The 19,660-nt window shown below is 38.0% G+C and overlaps 1 protein-coding gene across 1 annotated transcript; it reads right to left on the bottom strand.

Annotated features, from left to right (window-relative positions):
- Nucleotides 1-14,856: 14,856 nt before the first annotated feature.
- On the bottom strand, nucleotides 14,857-19,061 carry Ldoc1 (LDOC1 regulator of NFKB signaling). Its single transcript, XM_071606402.1, has one exon. It carries the CDS (start codon nucleotides 18,948-18,950, stop codon nucleotides 18,510-18,512), a length of 441 nt encoding a protein of 146 aa, XP_071462503.1. The 5' UTR covers nucleotides 18,951-19,061; the 3' UTR covers nucleotides 14,857-18,509.
- Between the last annotated feature and the right edge of the window lie 599 nt (nucleotides 19,062-19,660).

The following is a 19,660-nucleotide window of genomic DNA, read 5'->3' as shown; positions in this document are numbered from 1 at the left end:
CACAACAATTAAACAGTATAATACTATAAAGTATTACACAGACATTTATCTGGAACAGAATGGAAAAATAAACAGAGCTATGTTTCTATGTTTACACATGTAATTATATGGCAAAACTGTCATAACAAAGTGATGGCAGAATGAGGAACTGCTAAGTAAATGGTGATAGAACCATTGTCTCAATGTTTGGAAAAAGAATGGTTAGGATCCCTGCCTCACACCAAAGACCAAACTAAATGAACAAGAAGATTGGAGAGATGAGTGTAAAAAGCAAAATGATGACAGAACTAGAAAAGACAATGAGAAATATACTTATTTATCTCATCAGGCATGGCTTTGCCATGTATGAAGCACATATAACATTATAAAGGAAAAAAACATTGATAGTTGAACCTATTACATCAAAATAATAATGATGCTGATTTCACACCACTACTCTCCTGAGTGTGCTGAAAAGATGAAAACTTATTATTATAATTCATTATAACCCTAGTACTAGCATAGCAATTTAAGGTGTAGCAATGTATCTCTAAGTAGACATCATGTCCTAATTCCCTTATGAGAGCAGAAATCATATCTTTTCTAGGAATCCCTAAGTATCTCAATCCATGCTTTTCTTATAACACTGTAAGTTCACTTAGTTAGTGACCAAAGGTGAATGGAGTCATAGGTAAAATTCCAGGAAAGTGTGATACAGTCATAATATCTTATAGAGAATCTGTACGAAAAAGCAGAAATAAACATGCAGTTTCCATTACTGGCCCAATGATGCTGTTCGTCTCATGTAGGCAAGTTACTGCCCATAATGCCATTACTAATTATGATGGGGAAACTTGACAGCAAATCATTACCCAGGACATTCTAGAAGGAAAAAATTACCATAGTCAGATTTAAGTATATCATTTGATAGTATTACTTTGCAAAGACAAACTGAATATCAAAACCAAAAAATGATGGTCTTGAGGAGGTGACTAAGCAAATTCAAGACATTTTTCACAAAACACCTCCTTGTACACAGTAAAACCTGAACAACTTGAAGATAAAAATGCAAAATAACAAAATAACATTAGGTTTCCCATTTTTAAGTGTGAATTATCTCTTTCATAAGCTACAATGTCACACTTCTTTATAAATCTTTTAGCGGTCTAGACCTCTCTCACTAAAAGGGCTCTGCTTTCAATATGAATAAAAGCAGAAAGACCTTTAAGCACTAGCTGATACAGCTTGCCTTTTTTTTTTTTTTTTTTTTTTTTTTTGCATTTAGGGAGAATAAGACTAGATTTTTAAAACCAATCAGATGAACACACATAACAGCATCAGGCAAACAACATGACTAGAAAATTGTCCTCAAAAGACATAATAATGGGGCTGGGGTTGTGGCTCAATGGTAGAGCACTCATCTAGCGCATTCGAGGCCTTGGGTTCGATCCTCAACACCACATAAAAATAAAGAAATAAAATAAAGTTATTGTGTCCATCAACAACCAAAAAAAAATTTTAAAATGAATATAAACAATACAAATGTAGAGTTGAGGAGACCTGGATACCTTAGAATGGCATACAAATGATAAAAGGACAAGGTGAGATTATTTCTAATAGCCTCCAATAAAAATAGTGGTGGTGTGACTCTGATTACTGCTGTCCAGAAAGGGAGAGTGGTGGATTTGTCTGAGAGTAAGGTTTGTTTCAGGTTCGTCTTCAAACTTGTATGCCCACCCCACCCTGGCCCCATGAATATGGGTGTTTCCTTCCTAAGCATTTGTTTTTTACTATGATTATTTTCTTTTTATTTTTAAACAAAAGGGGAAAAAAACAGCATCCAATGGCCTGTTTATAATAGATCATGCTATAAAGTGTTTCATCACTTCTATCAAGAATTTCATGTTGGCTGGTTTGATCCCATAGGAATAGGCCTGAGGCACAGCCTCAAGGTACCTCTTGTCTGTTGAACTTATCATCAGACCTACCAATCTCTGCAGGGTAGGAGAGGAACTCCAACAATTTGACAAAGCTCCAACAATTCCATCTCCTCCAGGATACCACACTGTGAGCAAGTGAGCCAAGACCCTAGTTTGACTGAGTCTGACCATAAAAATTCATCACTCACTATAGTAGCTTGATTAATGGTTCCTCACAATGTATGCCCATGTCATAATTGCCAGAATCTGGGAACGTTACTTTATTTGGGAAAATGGTATTTGCAGATGCAATTAGGTAAAAGATCTTTTTATTATTATTATTAATTGGAATTAAATCCAATGGGGTGCTCTACCACTGAACTACATCCCTAACCTTTCTTTTTTTTTGTTTGTTTGTTTTCAGACAGATCTCTCTATGTTGCTACTGAGGGTCCCACTAAGTTGCCAAGGTGGCCTCGAACTTACTATCCCCCCACTTCATCCTCCCAAATCACTGGGATTACAGGTATGCACCACACCTGGCTAAGTAAAGAATCTTGAAATGAGGTGAGCATTCTATAATATCCAAATGATCCCTAAATCCAATAACAAGTATTCTAATAAGAATAAGGCTGAGAGAGATTTGACAAACAGAATAGGAAGAGGCAATGAGACCAGAGAGGCAGAGATTAAACTGATGCAGCCACGAGCCACCAGTAGCTAGAAAAAAAAAAAAAAAAAAAAAAACTCTCTCTTTTACAGACTACAGACAAGGGGGCAGCCCTGTGACACCTTGATTTTGAACTTCCGGGCTCAAAAACCATGAGAGAATACATTCTTGCTTACAGTCACAGTTAAGATAATATGTTGCAGGGCTGGGGATGTGGCTCAAGCGGTCGCGTGCTCGCCTGGCATGCGCGGGGCTCTGGGTTTGATCCTCAGCACCACATAAAAATAAAATAAAGATGTTGTGTCCACCAAAAACTGAAAAATAAATATTAAAAAATTCTCTCTTTAAAAAAAAGATAATATGTTACACAAGCCATAGGAAACTAATAAATCATCCTTCAAATGTCACCCCTCTCCCAAATATACTCACTCCTCTATTACATGATATATTTATTCCATGCATATGATAATTCAAAAGGGAACCATAGTGGGGTAGTGCCTTAGAAATCAGATAAACCTGGGTTTAGATCCTGGCTCAGGAACTTATTAGTTATAAAATTTGGGCAAGCATTTACATCTCACTGAGCCTCAGTTTCCTTTTAAAAATGGATAAGAGTATTTTGCAAGGTTGTGATCAGAGTTACAGATAATATATATGTTGAACTTTTTAGCACAGCAATTGACATAACATATGCATTCAGAAATGTTATCATATTCAAGGAGCCACGGGGTCACATTAATGATACTTTAACATAAAAATGCCCAAGGGATTGACTGACAGCTGTATCTACTTAATTAAATGTACCCAAGCACTAGCATACAACTTCCCTTCTTGCAAACTACACTTTAATCTGCATTTTTCTTTATCAGTATTTCCTAACAACAGCAAGTACCTGAGGGTTTTAAAATATAATCTTAACTCTGAGGCAGGCTTTACAGGGTGACTATGTGTACTTCCAAAAGTCTGTACTTCAATTGCAGCCTCTACAAAAAGACTTAATCTTCTCCCAAGATACACAAATATCTATTAAAAAATAGATGAGTATAAACATTTTCATCCTGGATATGAACAACGTTATCCTTAGGCCATTAGCAACACTGGCACAGGCCCTCTATTCACATGGTAACTCTCTGAAAAAAGAATCATTTGTCCAAATGATTGAAAATTGACTTCAGCAATAGTCAAAGTATGTGTCAGCAAAAATCAAGGCCATATATTTTAAGCCTGTTTCCAGAGACATTGCTACAAGAGAATCTCTCTTGTAGTATACAGTCAGAAGTGCTTAGTTCCAAAGAAATTGTTCCAAATGGATTTTGGAATATTGTTGGCCTTTTCAAGTACACATACAGGTATTTTTAAAGTACTGAACAAAAATAATATTTCACAATGACCTTATATTCAATGTTTCAGAAATTCATTTATGTTCTATAGACATTTTCCAAATCCCAAATTGATACATAGATATGCGAGCATATTGAGATACTTATTATTTGCTGAGATGTCTACCATGAAGGGCAGGAAATTGTCCAGCATTATGTTAGCTTTAGTACTGCCTGTCCATAAAACTGTCTCTGAGACAGGGGTCTGGTATTGCTGTTATTAGAGGAAGGGCAAAGTAAAGCTCATTAAATACATACTCTCTTCTCTCTAACTCTGAAATAAGTGTCATCTGCCATGCAATGAACCAAAACATTTCCTTAGGTCTTCTGGAGTATTCCAATTTACATGCTAAAGTAATATGAGGAAAGGGAAAGACTGAGTGTAATGTATGTATATATGTGTTCATGGGACAGGAGGCTGAGGCCTGGGAAGGCAGAAGGCACACAACAGAATGCAATGCAAAAACTACATATTTCATTATTATCGCTATCATAATTTCCAATTAATTTAGAAGTTATCAATTATATTTACATTTTCCATGTGTAGTTCTGAAAACAAATTTTGGGAAAAAAATAAAAATTATTAAATATACAGTGCTTGAAAGACAATAACATTTAAAATATCTTCTCAAATTTCTTTGTCCCATTCGATAGACACCATCCTGGATGGGTTATACCAGGGTCACTGCTGGGTAGAAGGTTGCATCCAGAAGACTATTTTTATTGCATTCTTACAAAATTTAAACTTAAAAAGGGGTACAGACCAAGTATATTTGCAGAAACTACCTTTAATTCTTCCACTCTTAAACGGTAAAGAAGGGGAAAGTGTAGAAAAAAGGAAAAGAACAAGGAAATGAGAAAGTATGAAAGGGTCAGGGATATGGCTCAGTTGGTAGAATGCTTGCCTTGCAAGCACAGGCCCTGGGTTCAATCCCCAGCACCACCCCCCAAAAAAATATGGAAAAGAAATTCAAAATAGTCAAACCACTGTACATAGCATTTGTGTTGACATTTTTAAAAACCCATTATCTTTCTTTTTCCCAAAGTGTCCTTTAACATCAAACTTAAATCACTGGTATTTCCTAATTTCCCCAGGAGACAGCATAGATCCGGTGTTTTCAATGATAATGAATATTTTTCCAACACACATTTCCAGCCAAGCATAAGACAACTTAATGTTATCAATGACAATAAATAAACTGATATGGAAAGTAGAAGCTGTATTCATCACTGGTAAACCTCAGAGTGACTTCCACTCCCAGCTGCCCTTGCTCACTACTTTTCTTTGGTAAATTCAATAAGGAAATGACAATGACTAATGAAGAGCTAAAACACTTTACAAAAAGAGCTCTGTGTGGTATTTATTTCACAGAAAAGTTTATTTTCCTACTTTAGGCACATTTATGCCAGTCCCCTGCCTTGTTATATATATTAAGATAATGATGCCTGAATTTCTTGATATCCCCCCAGATTCAAACTCACGTAGCAACCTTTCTGCAATGTTTGTTTAAAATTACACATTCATTCATTCATCCATTTACACAACAAATATTCACTAGTGCCTAACCAGTGCTCAATATTGTTCCAGGTATTAGAAATATGACAAAGAATGACACTAACAAGGACCCAGACCTCATGGAACTTGCATCCTAATAGGAGATACTAAGAAAAAAGAAAACTATTGGGCACAGTGGTGAACACCTGTAATCCTCCCAGCTAGGGAGGCTGAGGCAGGAGGATCACAAGTTCAAAGCCAGCCTCAACAACTTAGTGAGGCTCTAAGCAACTTAGCAAGACCCTGTCTCTAAATAAAATATAAAAATGGGCTGAGGATGTGCCTCAGGGGTTAAGTGCTCCTGGGTTCAATTCCCAGTACCAAAAAAAAGAAGAAAGAAAACTAATAAGTGTTCCAAGGGAGAACTATAGCATATTGAACTTTTATAACTGAGTAAACTGGTATAGCATTGGGAAGGGAGATGGAAATTGGCCAGTTAAGGCCACTCTGGGAAAATTATATTTAAGTTAATATAAGAATAACCGGATTTAGCCAGGTAAAAGAGAGATGAGGAAAATTGTTCCAGGCATAGAAAGAGCACGTGGAAGTCCTTGTGGGAGGAAAAATTCTGGCAGTTCTGAAATGAAAGAAATCCAGTTGTGCTGGGGCTCACAGAGTAAAATACAGTAAGGGAAAAAGGGTAACTTAGAGGGATGGAAGAAAGAGGGGACAGACTGCACATAGCAACGGCTAGGAGTTTGGATTTTGCAAGTCTCTCCTACGATTAATAAAACCAAGACTAACTTGTCCATAATCTTTGAGCAAATTTACCAGAAGTTGATTTTGATTAAGAAAAAATATATAAATACACACTGAAATAAAAATACTTGACATTCATCAAATTTGTTACATGTATCTTAATATACTTCTAAGTTCATTGGTTGTAATACATTGTAGCTTATTATTTTACTCAAGGTAAGTTACAATTGGTCAAGTTTAAGGTACAAAATCTCAGCATGCTACACTTTTTTCTAGAAATCTAACATCTTGTGGAAAGTTTCCAGCATACATTTAATCTATCCTCACAGATATTTGGAATTTATTTGTTTGCTTTGGTTTTAGTTTTTAATAGGCTCATCTTCAAAATGTCTGATAACTTAGGCCCAATTTAATTTTTTCATTAGGTGAGTAAACCAAGGATCTACTATGAATAAAAACATTTTCTCAAATCATAACAACTCTGGATACTAAAAGTGTATTTGAATATTATAAATCTATGATTTAGGGTTATCTTCTCCCATGATGTCTTCTAAGGGATATACAAGTGTGTCTTTGTGTGTTAAAAAGGAAAAAAGGGGGAGAGAGACTATATCCAAATGGAAATATTCATATGGCTGCCTTCTCTCACCAAGGATACTATGTGTTGTGAGAAATGGCAGGTGCCACACTATGACAAAAGTAGATACAAAACCAAGAATGTGTTTCCTACTGAATAGATGCATAGACAAATTTGTAACTTAAAATGTTTGGCCAACTGTTGACATAAAGGCAGCAAAGCACATTTTAGGAACGCAGTATAGAATGAACAGACAATATAAAAAAGGAGATCTGAATAAGTCCTTAGAATGCTGCTCACTAATGAGTAATAATGAGTGTATGTAAAAAATTAAAAATAAAATTAAAAATAAAAAAGAGAATGCTGCTCACTATGTGGCATGGGAAAGCCACTTAGTCCTTCTGAGCTTTGGTTTCTTTAATCCACAAAATATGTGCAAAAACAGGTTCATGAGATTGAAATAAAGATCAAAGTGGCTGGGCATGATGGCATGCACCTAAAATTCCAGCGGCTCTGGAGGCTGAGACAGGAGGGTTGTGAGTTCAAAGCCAGCCTCAGCAACTTAGCAAGGCCCTAAGCAACTAAGGTCAGTGAGACCTGTCTCTAAATAAAACACAAACTAGGGCTGAGGAGGTGATTCAGTGGCCAAGTGACCCTGAGTTCAATCCCGGGTACCAAAAAAAAAAAAAAAAGATCAAACTGGGTAACATGAAAGTATTTATTAAGCATCATATTCAATTGTTAAAATAGGAAATAATATAAAACATATATTAAATAATATATTAGATTATTATCAAATATTAACTAGCATTAACTATTACTATTAATTATTTATTTATGAAACTACTCAACAAAGCATTTTCAACTAGAACATGTTGTTTTTCATTTGCTGGGCCAATCTTGCAGTGATAATTTAGTTCATAGGGATTTTAAATTGAAACTGGATATGACTTAATCCCTCTGCCACTTCAATTGTTCCAGTGTAAATCAAAACTTTCATTTCCTAATGAAAGGAGTATAACATTTATACATGAACCAAAAAAATTGGGCAAACAAGGAAACTGCAAACCAATCTCATAAATATCAATGGAAATTTTCAAATTATATTAGCAAGCAAATTCTAAGCACACATTTAAAACAAAAGGAAGAAAGACATTATGAGCAAACGGGACTTACATCACATAGGTTGGTGTAAGTATACTTTAAGGTTTGTGCAAAGACAAAATCACCTAAATGCATCTCTCAGAATGTATCTCCATTCCTAAATAATGAATAACTGTATAAATAAATACAGCAGTTATTGTTTTCTGCAACTAAACATGTGAATTCCAAAATTCATATGGTAAAATAAACAGGCATGAACCCAGAGAATGAAGTGCAATGAGAGGAGGACTAGTTATTACCAGATATTTAAACATACTCTGAAGTTCCTAAAAGTAAGATTGTTTGGTAATTTCAGATGAGTAAGACCTACCTACTAATTTTACAGAATAGAAAGTCCACAAATAGACACAAAGACATACAGAAATTTCGCATGTGATAATCATATCACATTGCTGAGAAAAAGATGAATGTTTTAATAAATGATACGAAGACAAACCTCTATAGTCATTTGGAGAAAAATTAAATGGAATTTTTACCTCATACCACAGAGTAAAGTTCAAAAGAGAAAGAGAGAGAGAGAGAGAGAGAGAGAGAGAGAGAAAGGTGTGTCAATGTTAAAAAGCTAAACTCATAGAAATACTAAAAGGAAACATGTGAAGATATTTCTTTATAACCTGGATGTGGGGGAAATCTAGAACTTAAAATGTAGGAACATCAAAAGAAAACACTGATAAACCTATTTATGTAAGAATAAAAAACTTTTTTTTAAAGAGAAAGAGAGAGAGAGACACACACACACACACAAAGAGAGAATCTTTTTTGTAGATGGACACGACACAATGCCTTTATTTTTATGTGGTGCTGAGAATCGAACCCGGGTCCCGCCCGTGCTAGGCGAGCGCTCTACCGCTGAGCCACAATCCCAGCCCAAGAATAAAAAACTTTTGCTTTGCAAAAATTAAATGCCATTTTAAAAAGCCAAAGACAATTGACAATCTGAGATTAAAATCTGTGCAACTTATAAATAAAAGACTGATATCTCTAATACATAAAGAAATTCTAAGCAATGGTGGGGGAAAACAAGATAAATAAATGGTCAAAAGACATTAACGGATAATTCACAAAAAAGAAACATAAATTGCCCTCAATAAATGAGAAATATTTCACTCATAACAAAAAAGGTTCAAATTAAAACTATTCTGAGCTATCAGGCTGAGGTTGTGGCTCAGCAGTAGAGCACTCGCCTACCACATGTGAGGCATTATGTTCAATCCTCAGCACCACATAAAAATGAATGAATGAATGAATAAATAAATAAATAAACAAAATAAAGGTATTGTGTCCATCTACAACTAAATACACACTCACACACACACACACACACACACACACACACACACACATATATATATATATATATATATATATATATATAATTTTTTTAAAGACCACTATCAGAGAAAATGTGGAAATATCTGGCAAACTGCAGGTGTACCTAACCTTTCCTAACCTTTGATCCAGCAATTCTTCTTCTAGGAACTTCTTATAAAGGTATACCTCCATAAACATTTTAAAAATACACATGAAGTTAGTTGGAATGAAACTCATTTTTGTAATCACAAACTATTTCCCCTACACAGCAGGATTTTGAATAACTATGACAAATTCACAAAATTAATTATGCAGCTGAAAAAAAAAGATGTGGAAGATATGTATGAATTGACAACAGGTACTTCTGACTTCACAGTTAATTGGGGGGAAAAAAGCAAGTGCAAATTAACGTGTAGAAAACTTCCCAATGCATTACTATCCTTATAGCAAAATCAGGCTGACGTGGTGAGAAAAAAATTGCCTACCACCATCCTTTACAAATATCAATAAAAATTCAACAAAATACTAGCAAATGTAAATTTTGCAATATATAAAAAGTATTAAATAACATGAACAAGTTTAATTTATTCCAGGAAGGCAAAGTTGATTCAACATATGACAATCAACATATCACACCCCATATTAATCAAAAAAATTACAAACAATATGATCATCTGAACACTGACTGGAAGAGCATCTGACAAAAATCCAACCTCCTTTCATAATAAAAACACTCAACAGATCAGGAGTAGGAAGGGTTTCTTCAACTGATAAACAGCATTTATGAAAACCATTCAAGTAACCTCATACTTAATTGTGAAAGACTGAAGAGACCCCATCTTAGAAGAAAAAGACAATAAAAGATGTTAATGAGAATGCCAAGAAATTTGAAGTTCCATAGACTGAAGATTGAAATGTAAATGGTGTAACCACTTTGAAAACCATCTCAGGGCTCCTCAAAAAATTAAACACAAAATGACATATGCCCCAGTAATTCTACTCCTAGATATATACACAAAGGAAATTGAAAACAGATGTTGAAACAGAAAATTGTACATGGATTCTCACAGAAGCAGTATTCATAATAGCCAAAAATTGGAAACAACTCAAATGGCCATCAACTGATGAATGTATACACAAAATATCATACATCTATGCAATGGAATATTATTCAGCCATAAAAAGGAATAAAGTATTGATATGTGTTATAACACTGAAAACAGGGCTGGGGACAGAGCTCAGTTGGTACAGTGCTTACCTTGAATGCACAAGGCCCTGGGTTCAAAACTCAACACCACCAGAAAAAAAAAAAAAAAACACTTAAGATATTATACTAAGAAGTAAATCACAAGAGCATGTATTATATGATTTTATTTATATGAAATGTCCAAAATAGGTAAATTTGTTGAGACAGAAATTAGTAATTTTGGTAGGGAGGGAGTTAGGGATAAAAGCAGATAAGACAAAGAGGAGTAACTAGTTGAGTCTAGAGTTTTTTTTCCCTTGCATAATAAAAATGTTCTGGAATTAGTGGAGTTACTATTAAAAATACTAAAATATACAACACAACCAGAAGATGAATTTTATCGTATATAAATTATACCGAAATAAGATAATTTTGTTTCTTAAAGAAGAATAATGCCAGCATTTTCCCTCAAAATGCTGGCTCCTACCAGCACACTATTATTTGTGAAAAATGAGTATGAGCTCACAGGAATCTACAGTTGGAGGGGTGGCCCCAGGTGCTCATTATAAGAGCCCCAATGCTGCCAAATGAGAGAAAGGCTTGCTGAAGGAAATGCTTCAGATTATACATGAGGAAATCAAGGTCCAGAGGAAATAAGTAACTTCCACAAGGCATTACTTTCAAAGACAACAAAGAACTGTCAAAAGAGCACTCAACTTGGACTGGGAATTCCTGACCCAGATTCTGACATGACAAGTTTTGAGCAGAACTGAATCTCAATGTGACAATTTGTAAAATGTGAATAAAAATACCTCTTGTCCAAGTTGTATAAGAAAATAAATATAAAATTTAGTTATAAGTGCCCAATGTTCTTCAGTGTTAATTCTTAATATCTGTTCTTGTGAAATTCCCTCTAGTGTTACTATGTTTATTTCAATACATGGTCACCTTTTCTATGATATTCCAAATTCTCCAACATTGGTAGTTCTACCAGGAAACTGAAGTCTATCATTATAGTCAAGCTTATATCCCTAGTTTGCCAAATAATATACATTGAAGAAACAATAAATGGAGCTAACACTTGTTGCCTACCAGATATGATTCTAGGTAGATTTTCAGAGGATCAGAGAAGTCAAGCTTGGTCAGGAGTTACCAAAGTAAGTCTATGGCAAACCAGGGAGGGGGATCAAAGTCTTTCTGATCACCAGCTCATTCTTACTGAGCTCAAACTCTGTGCAAAAATCCATCATCAACTCTCATCAGACCAATCTTTGAATATAAGTTTGTCTCTTTCTTCTAAAGTCCATTTTTGAATACTAATTTCACCCCACTTACTTTTTATTCCAATGAATCACATCTTTATTTTTCCCCACATGTATATTGATCAGGTCTCCTACTATGCAGATAACTCAAACAATTTCATATCCCATCTGGGTACACAGGGTGATAAAGTAACTCCACAATGAGACAGGAATATTCTTGATTTTATTTTTGAAACAGACAAACACAGAGCCGTAGTAAGAAAGGAATCTAGGCCACATGATATCTTATTATTTATCTTTCTGATTCTCTCACCCCCAGAGCTGACTCAGTTCCTCTCCAAAGCAGCTCCATATCTCCCAGGAACACAGATGATCTCAGGTGATTTAGACATTAAAACTACTGAGAAGAAAGTACAAAATGATGCCTCTGAAAGTAATATTAGAATTACCTAGGTACATCCAGGTATCATGAAAACAGGAAAGTGCTATTGAAATGACCTATGAACTGTTAAAAAGATCAGGATTGGGTGGTTGTCAGATTTTTTCATCTCTGGAAAAACAAGAAGAATTCAATGTAGGAGCCACTAACATTGAGTTATTTCTGCCACAGGAGATGCTGTTGGGGACTGGACAGAAGAATAATTTGTAACCATCCCTACTGAGAAAGAATAACATTCTTAATAAGTAGATAAGACCCCAAAAAGGATTCCAGGAACACTCTATAGAAGGGAAGGGATGGGGGGAAACTGGCAAATAACATTCCCTAGAAAAATAATAAAGCAGATGTGACCTATCATGTCAGCATGATATCATATAAAACTAGGGACCATACTGTGATGAGTGGCAGAAAAACCACACTGTCACAGAATTGGAAGCCTAACTGGAAGTAAGACAAAGACTGACAAATAATACAGAAAACATTTTGAAGAACATAGAGATCAAGATTGAGAAAAGTAAGCAGACGGAAATGGAAATGAAGATGTGAAAAGTCTGAGAAATTTTTAAATATGGAGGGCAAATCAGAGTGAACATAAACACATATTATATATATTGTATGTGTATAATAAATATATTTTTTTCAGGAAATAGTTGGAAGTTTTGGATAAATGAAAATCTACAGGTTTAACACCGACATCAGGTTTCAGGAAAAAAATGACAACAAATACCATTGAGATACATCCTATTTAAAAATAAAGAAAAATTCTCTGGTCTTAAGTAAAAGTATTAAATAGCTTAATGAGTAGAAAATGTCCGGTTAGTCTCAGGCTTCTACAAAATAAAATTCAATGCTAAAAGAGCTTCGAAAATGATATGAGAAAAATTAACAAGCCATCAACAAATTAGGAAAGGGTATGAAGAATATAAAGTAAATTCAGAATACAGGAAATTCCATAGGAATTCCTGGTTTCCTCAATGAATAAATTGCAGGGCAACAAAAGGGTGGTAAGAGCTGTTGTCAATTAAAAGAAGGTTAAAAAATATAAGCAGGGTTGGGGTTGTGGCTCAGCAGTACAGCACTTGCCTAGCATGTGCAAGGCCCTGGGTTTAATCCTCAGCACCACATAAAAATAAATAAATAAAATAAAGGTATTGTGTCAGCTAAAACCAAAAAAAAAAAAAAAAATTTAAATATATATATGAATCAAATGCAATACGCTCACATTTTTAGGATCTATTTCCAATAAACAATTAGAAAGATATTTTTAAAACACTGGAAATAATTGATTATACCATTATTAAATATTAAGGCAATCATTAATTGGTAGTTGTGATGATACTGTAGATTATGATTTTTTTAAAAAAATACTTATTTAGTTGTAGATAAACACACAGTGTCTTTATTTATTTTTATGTGGTGCTGAGGATCAAACCCAGTGTCTTACATATGCAAGGTAAGCGCTTTACCACTGAGCTACAGTCCCAGCCCCATAGATTATGATTTTAAGGCCTTATCTGTTAGAGAAACATAATGAATTATTGAAGGAGGGTACTAATGAGATAGCTGTGATTTGTTTGAAATATTCCATAAAAATACCATGAAAGAAAAGGGCTAAATGAAGCAAGAATGTTGATAGCTTTTGAATGCAGAAAATAAATCTATGGGGGCTCCTTTCACTATTTTCTCCATTTCTATATGTGTTTGAAGTTTTTATTGTATACATTCAAATGGGCACTTTCTTACAGTTCTATATGGCAATGCGATTATGAATGTAGAGAACAGAAAAATCCAAAACATCAGTTATTTCAGTTACTATTAAAATACAATGCCCTTTCTTTTACTGATATTATGTAACTCTAAACTTTTCAAAATGAGCCCTATAAAACAGTTTGTGTGACAGCTTTGTATCTTGAGCTAACTGGATGACTCTGAACTGACTGGTCAATTCAATTAAACTGACTGTCGAGGGGCTTTGCCTGCAATATACGAATTATATTATTGCAATTTTGCTGATGAAATCATTGGTCACTTAGGGAGATGTTATTGCAATTTGCTGATGAAATCATCAGTCATTTGGGGAGGGGATGGGCAGTAAGCACATGCTGTGGATACAATCATAAGAAAAATAAATGTATTAGTTATCATAACTCAGATACCAACCTCTGAGGAGACGGAGGGGGGCAGACAAATGTTGCTGTTTCTGGCTATTCTGAAACAACCTTCAAAGCACCCCCACTGCTAACTCACCAGCCCCCAGCTAGCTGAGCAGAGCACTTCTCCATGAACACATCTTTCTATGGTGATCATAATTCCTTCAGGTGCACTATTACCCATCTTAAGGTAAAAAAAAAAAAAAAAAAAAAAAAAGAAGTCTCTAGACAACAGAACATTTGAAGACAAAGGAACAAATCTTCCAGGGCCATTCAGGCAAGAAGGAAAAAAAAATGCAAGGTGAATGATCAGATTTTCATTAAGGGAGGTAGGAGGTTACCAACACTGTCACAGGACACCAGACAGTCTACCCTTAGAACTAAGTGCACAGAATAATATAATTGACCTACTTGGTAATGCAAACTGCTACCAGCCATTTTTAACACCATTATAGCAAAATCCATATTTCAAAGCAAATACTAAGCATTCTTCATACAATAACTCAAATGTGCCACTGAAGAAAACATACTCTGGATCTTAAATTGACACTCATTTATTCAGGTTTGTTTTAATTGCTTTAAGAATATAGAAAAATCTTTGAAAGTTCATTTTTTAAATGCAAATAGACCACTAATTTCAACAAGATTTCTCCTTCTAGCCAGTCTTCTTCCAGATTGCTGAGGTTTTCACTATGTTTCAAGAGCAGGAAATAATCAAATATATACAATGTACATATTCTATTCTATTGTATCATTCTCTAAAACACAGCAATACAGAATTAATGGATGGTAGTACTTAGCTATTTGAATATACTCCAAAGAATAGTGATAGATTTAATATGATTAAATGATCATGGCCTTTAATATGATTGCTTTAATTTCAACAATAGTATAATTTCAGTGAACACTTCAAGTTTAGTGACCATTTCAATATTAGCATCCCCAAGATGAGGATTTAGGAGTGAGAAGTTCATAGTTGTTATTTCAGCATCCCCACTAACTTGGATCGTTTTCATCTAAGTGTTGCTTTTATCTGCAAATGTGCATGTCTACTTCCTCCTTCTCTTGCTCAATGCCTTAGACTATTTTTGTAAATTCCTCCCCAAAGGGTAGAGCCCTTGCCAGTATCTGCTCTCATTGTGGAATCTGCCCCCAAGGTACACAGTGTCAGACTTTCCTTCCTGCAGGTCACAGCATAACCTATTTAACCATGATGAGCGAAGTACATGACCTAACTTACACACATGTGTAAATGGGTAGACAAACAAGGTCATGGCAACATCGCACAAACATGCACACTACTCAGGAAATGTGCATTTCTGGTCACCCACCTCCTTAATCCAGCTCTCCTGAATGCTACTTGGCCTTGGCATGGCATCCTTGCTGATCAGGGACCCCTTCCTTCCTCAGAGTATGTGTTCTCTTGGCTCAGTGGTAGGGAGTAGATCTCATGTCCTCAACTTCCATCCCCAAAGGGTGGCACTCTCAGACCTAATCTCTTCACGGCCCTGCCTGATGTGTCAATAGTTATCATCCCAATTCTGGCTCAAGGCACCTTGAAATCAGTAGTCTATAAGGGTAAGAACCACATTTCACTCATCAATGTATCACTAGCTCATCTCAGAATACCTAGGTAATGATACATTTGGAATTAGCTGATTTTTTGGTCTCACTGGTACCTTTACCTAACTTTCAGCTCCTGTTTACCACTTTTCCACAGCCATTCCCAGTTTGAGTCCTATCTAGTGAGGAAAAAGGTATGTTTATCTGGCCTCATACACATTGTCTCAAATTTAATCTGTCCCACATCCAAGGATCTTGGTATATTTTCCAAGGAGACCAAGGGAAGTGTTTCATGAATCCTAGATCACCAGTAATCATCTTTATTCAGGTTTGGAAGGAGGCCCAGATCTCATCCACAGCCAGGCCTCAGCTTTCTTTGGGAAGGCATATCTGTTGTCACTCTCCAGAAACGTCTAGTCCTAAGCCCAAGAAATGACTCCTACACTGGACTTTGCCTGTTCACCAGGTAAAATGGTTTTCTTTCTGGCTTCATGTCAGTCCCCAAAGAGTAAACAGAATCTTATCATGATATTTCCACTCTCCCTGAACCTGCTCTGCGCCTATTCACCTGACATTTACCAACTAAAGCCAAGCTCACAGTCAGAAAACTGCTACCTGAGACTTTGCTTCCCAAGTCTAGGGGTAACAGTTCATGTTTACTGAGTGCTCAAAATGTAGCAGGGGCAGCTTTAAATGCCTTATGGGTAGATCTCATTTAATCCACACCTATAAGGTTACTAATATGATGACAAGTGTCTCATTTAATCCACTGAGGTTTACCACTACAAATAAAAGAATATTCTGCTTCAAAAGGCCTTCAACAGTAAGAAAATCAAATCAACTAGAAGTCCTAAGGGTGGGTTTGCTCCAGGCATGGAAACATGAGGACATGCAGGTAGATATGAGAATGGGAACTCTGAATTCCTCAAACCCTCTTGCGCCTTCTTGGCTGCCAGAGGTGGCTCCTACAAAGCTTCTCTGCTTTAAATATTTAAGTGAATTAACCTGGGTTAGTGGACTTAAAAGGCATGCAGATTCTTCTCACTACCCACCCCACCCAACCTTTCCATTGCCTCTGAACCCTCCATATCCAGAGATCTCAACATAGCCCAAGCAGCAGCACAAGATCTGGTACAGAGGTAATTAAACATCTTTCCAACTTGTAAAGGCAGGAATCTCAGACACTGGAATGAGTGAGAATTTTAAGGATATCTAACTGCTGAAGAAGGAGAAATGCTAAGATGAGGCCATATTCACTATGGGTGCACTAACCCAGGATACAAGACTTAATGTTAACTTAAGCATCTAGAAATAGCATTAAAACAATGTGCTATATTGACACATTCAATTGGAGCATGAACTCAACAACAGCCCACATACAGCAAGGACTAAGGAGCAGAACTTCCCTAATAGTGCTAAGGAATCCAAAAACTCAGAGAAGTAGGAACTTTTTGTGTCCAGGTATATGCCGGTGTTTCAGTGCAATCATTAATAGTGACCCCTTTCATTCTCAAAAGTGTCCAGATTTGGGAAAATGAACTACTTACTCAGCCACCCTCACCTTGGATGCTGCAGAGGACCCCCTTCACCAAGGTTCTAAGAAATACCAGGGTGAGGGGAGCACCAGAATTCCTACAAAGCCCTAAGGTTGCTGTCCTGTGTAGTCTAGAGATTACAGAGGGGATATACTGGGGTTCCCCGATCTCAGTGGGAATAATGGGGATAGAATGAGAGTCAGAAGTCAATGACAGCACTTAATCATTAAAAGACAATCATTTTTTTTTTTTCTTTCCTTTTTTTTTTTTTTTTTTTTTTTGTAGTGCTTGATGTTTATTGAAAAGAATGCAAATGCTTTTTCCAGGTAGTATAGAGGAGCTCAGCTAAGTGCCTGTTTTTGTTTATTTGCTTGTTTTTAGAATTATTTGTCCAAATGCGAACGTCTGTGAAATTGCTGAATTAAAAATGACAGCTGTGCAAAACCATGTGCATAAGAGAAAAGAAATGTCAACATTTGGGCTGCCAGGCACAGCAGGCTCCCGCAGCAATCTGATAGGGCAGGGAAGGACCCTGGGAGTAGGCAGAGAACTAACCAGGCGGTTAGACTGGCCCCTTTAGGGGTGGGTGAGCTGTCCAAATCAGTGTCTGTTGAAGTGTAGCAAACTCAGGTATAGTCTATATTGGTCCTTATCTCCAAAGGCAGAAGTCTGTCGGTGGGATGTGGTACGTGGTGGTAACGTTGCAACACAGGTCTCTGGGCAGACGTAGGCCTGGCAGTTGGGTGGGTGGTGGCAGCAGGACGGTGGGTGATCTGGTCAGTGTTAATAGGTGCCTGGCCAATTGATGGGGCTCAGGACACAGTTCAGACTAGGAGGACAAGGATACAGGGACTGGCCAGAGTTGATGGCAGCGCGCTTTAGGGCTAAGGCCCAGGCCAGCCCCAGCCCCAGCCCCAGTGCAGGCAGCAGGTAACTGGAGCGCTATTCCTGGAACAAAGACAAGCACTATGGGGGGGGGGGGGGTAAAGGAGAGAACAGGAGGACAGGCAAGGGGATAGGACCAGAGCGCAGGGAGGAGTACAGCCGGCTCAAGGAGTGGCAGGGTAGGGGGGGAAGTGGCGTGCAGGGCTCTCCCCCTCTAGGCCCAAGAGGCTACAGGCCTAGTAATCATCCTCTTCATCATCGTCGTCGTCGTCTTCATCATCATCCCAGCCAAAACACTGTTTCATCTCATCAAGAAAGGCCCGGTAATCGCCTAGGATGGGGCTATCCATCTCGATGTAAGGCACCACCCACTCCTCGGCTTCCCCGCTGAGGAGGCTGATTAGGAATGCCACCTTCATGGCGTCGTTGCAGAATCGGTTCTCATTCACGAGCATGTAAGACGCCGTCTGCACGATAAACTCGGGCAGCCGAGAGCTCTCGCCGTTAAACGTTTCGGGGAAGGGCACCGGGCAGCTCGGCGGACGTACCTGGCGCAGGAGACTGGCCCTCTCGCACACCAGCAGCCGCAGCTGTTCCATGAGCTGGCTGTTCTCGATGCTCAGGGCACGGTGCCGCACCAGGAGCGCGTGCAGCAGCAACACCAGCTCGTCCACCATTGCGAACTGCTTGCAAGGGCTGGGCTCGGCTAGGTGGTTCGGCTCCGCTCGGATAAGGTGCACACCGAGGCGTCGCAGGAAGTGCGTGTCCTCAGAGGCGCGCGGCGGCTAGGGGCGGGAGGGCGGCGCAGCAGGATCCCGGCGGCTGCGCCAGCTCCGCCCACAAGTCCACTAGGGCCGCCGGTGCGCCGGCGCAGCGCCATAGGAAAGGCGTGGCCAGGGAAGGTGCTGCTAGCGTGGGGGCGTGGCCAGGGCGGGGAGGGCCGGGTGACCGAGTTGTTGGACTTGGAGGGCGTGTCCAGGAAAGGGAGCACAGGGGCGCGGAGCAGCAGGGGAGTGATTGTTCCAGAGACTGAGAGTTCGAGACTAGGTGCCGCTGATCACAGGGCTCCGATTCGGAGAGTGTATTAGCAGAGGACTGAACCAGCGCTGTGGCCCATCTGTCAGAGAGGGCCAACCTGCTCAAGTTGAAACCCTTTTCTCCAGCAGACTCATACAATACAATGTTCCTTTGTGGATCTGTCTCCCACCAGACATCCCACCAGGTCCTATCCCCTTGCCTGTCCTCCTGTTCTCTCCTTTACCCCCCCCCCCCCCCATAGTGCTTGTCTTTGTTCCAGGAATAGCGCTCCAGTTACCTGCTGCCTGGGCTGGGGCTGGGGCTGGGGCTGGAGCTGGGGCTCGCCTGGGCCTTAGCCCTAAAGTGCGCT

The sequence above is a fragment of the Marmota flaviventris genome, chromosome X, assembly GCF_047511675.1.
Source record: "Marmota flaviventris isolate mMarFla1 chromosome X, mMarFla1.hap1, whole genome shotgun sequence".
NCBI classification, from domain to species: Eukaryota; Metazoa; Chordata; class Mammalia; order Rodentia; family Sciuridae; genus Marmota; species Marmota flaviventris.
This window is presented reverse-complemented; position numbering and strand designations above follow the sequence as displayed.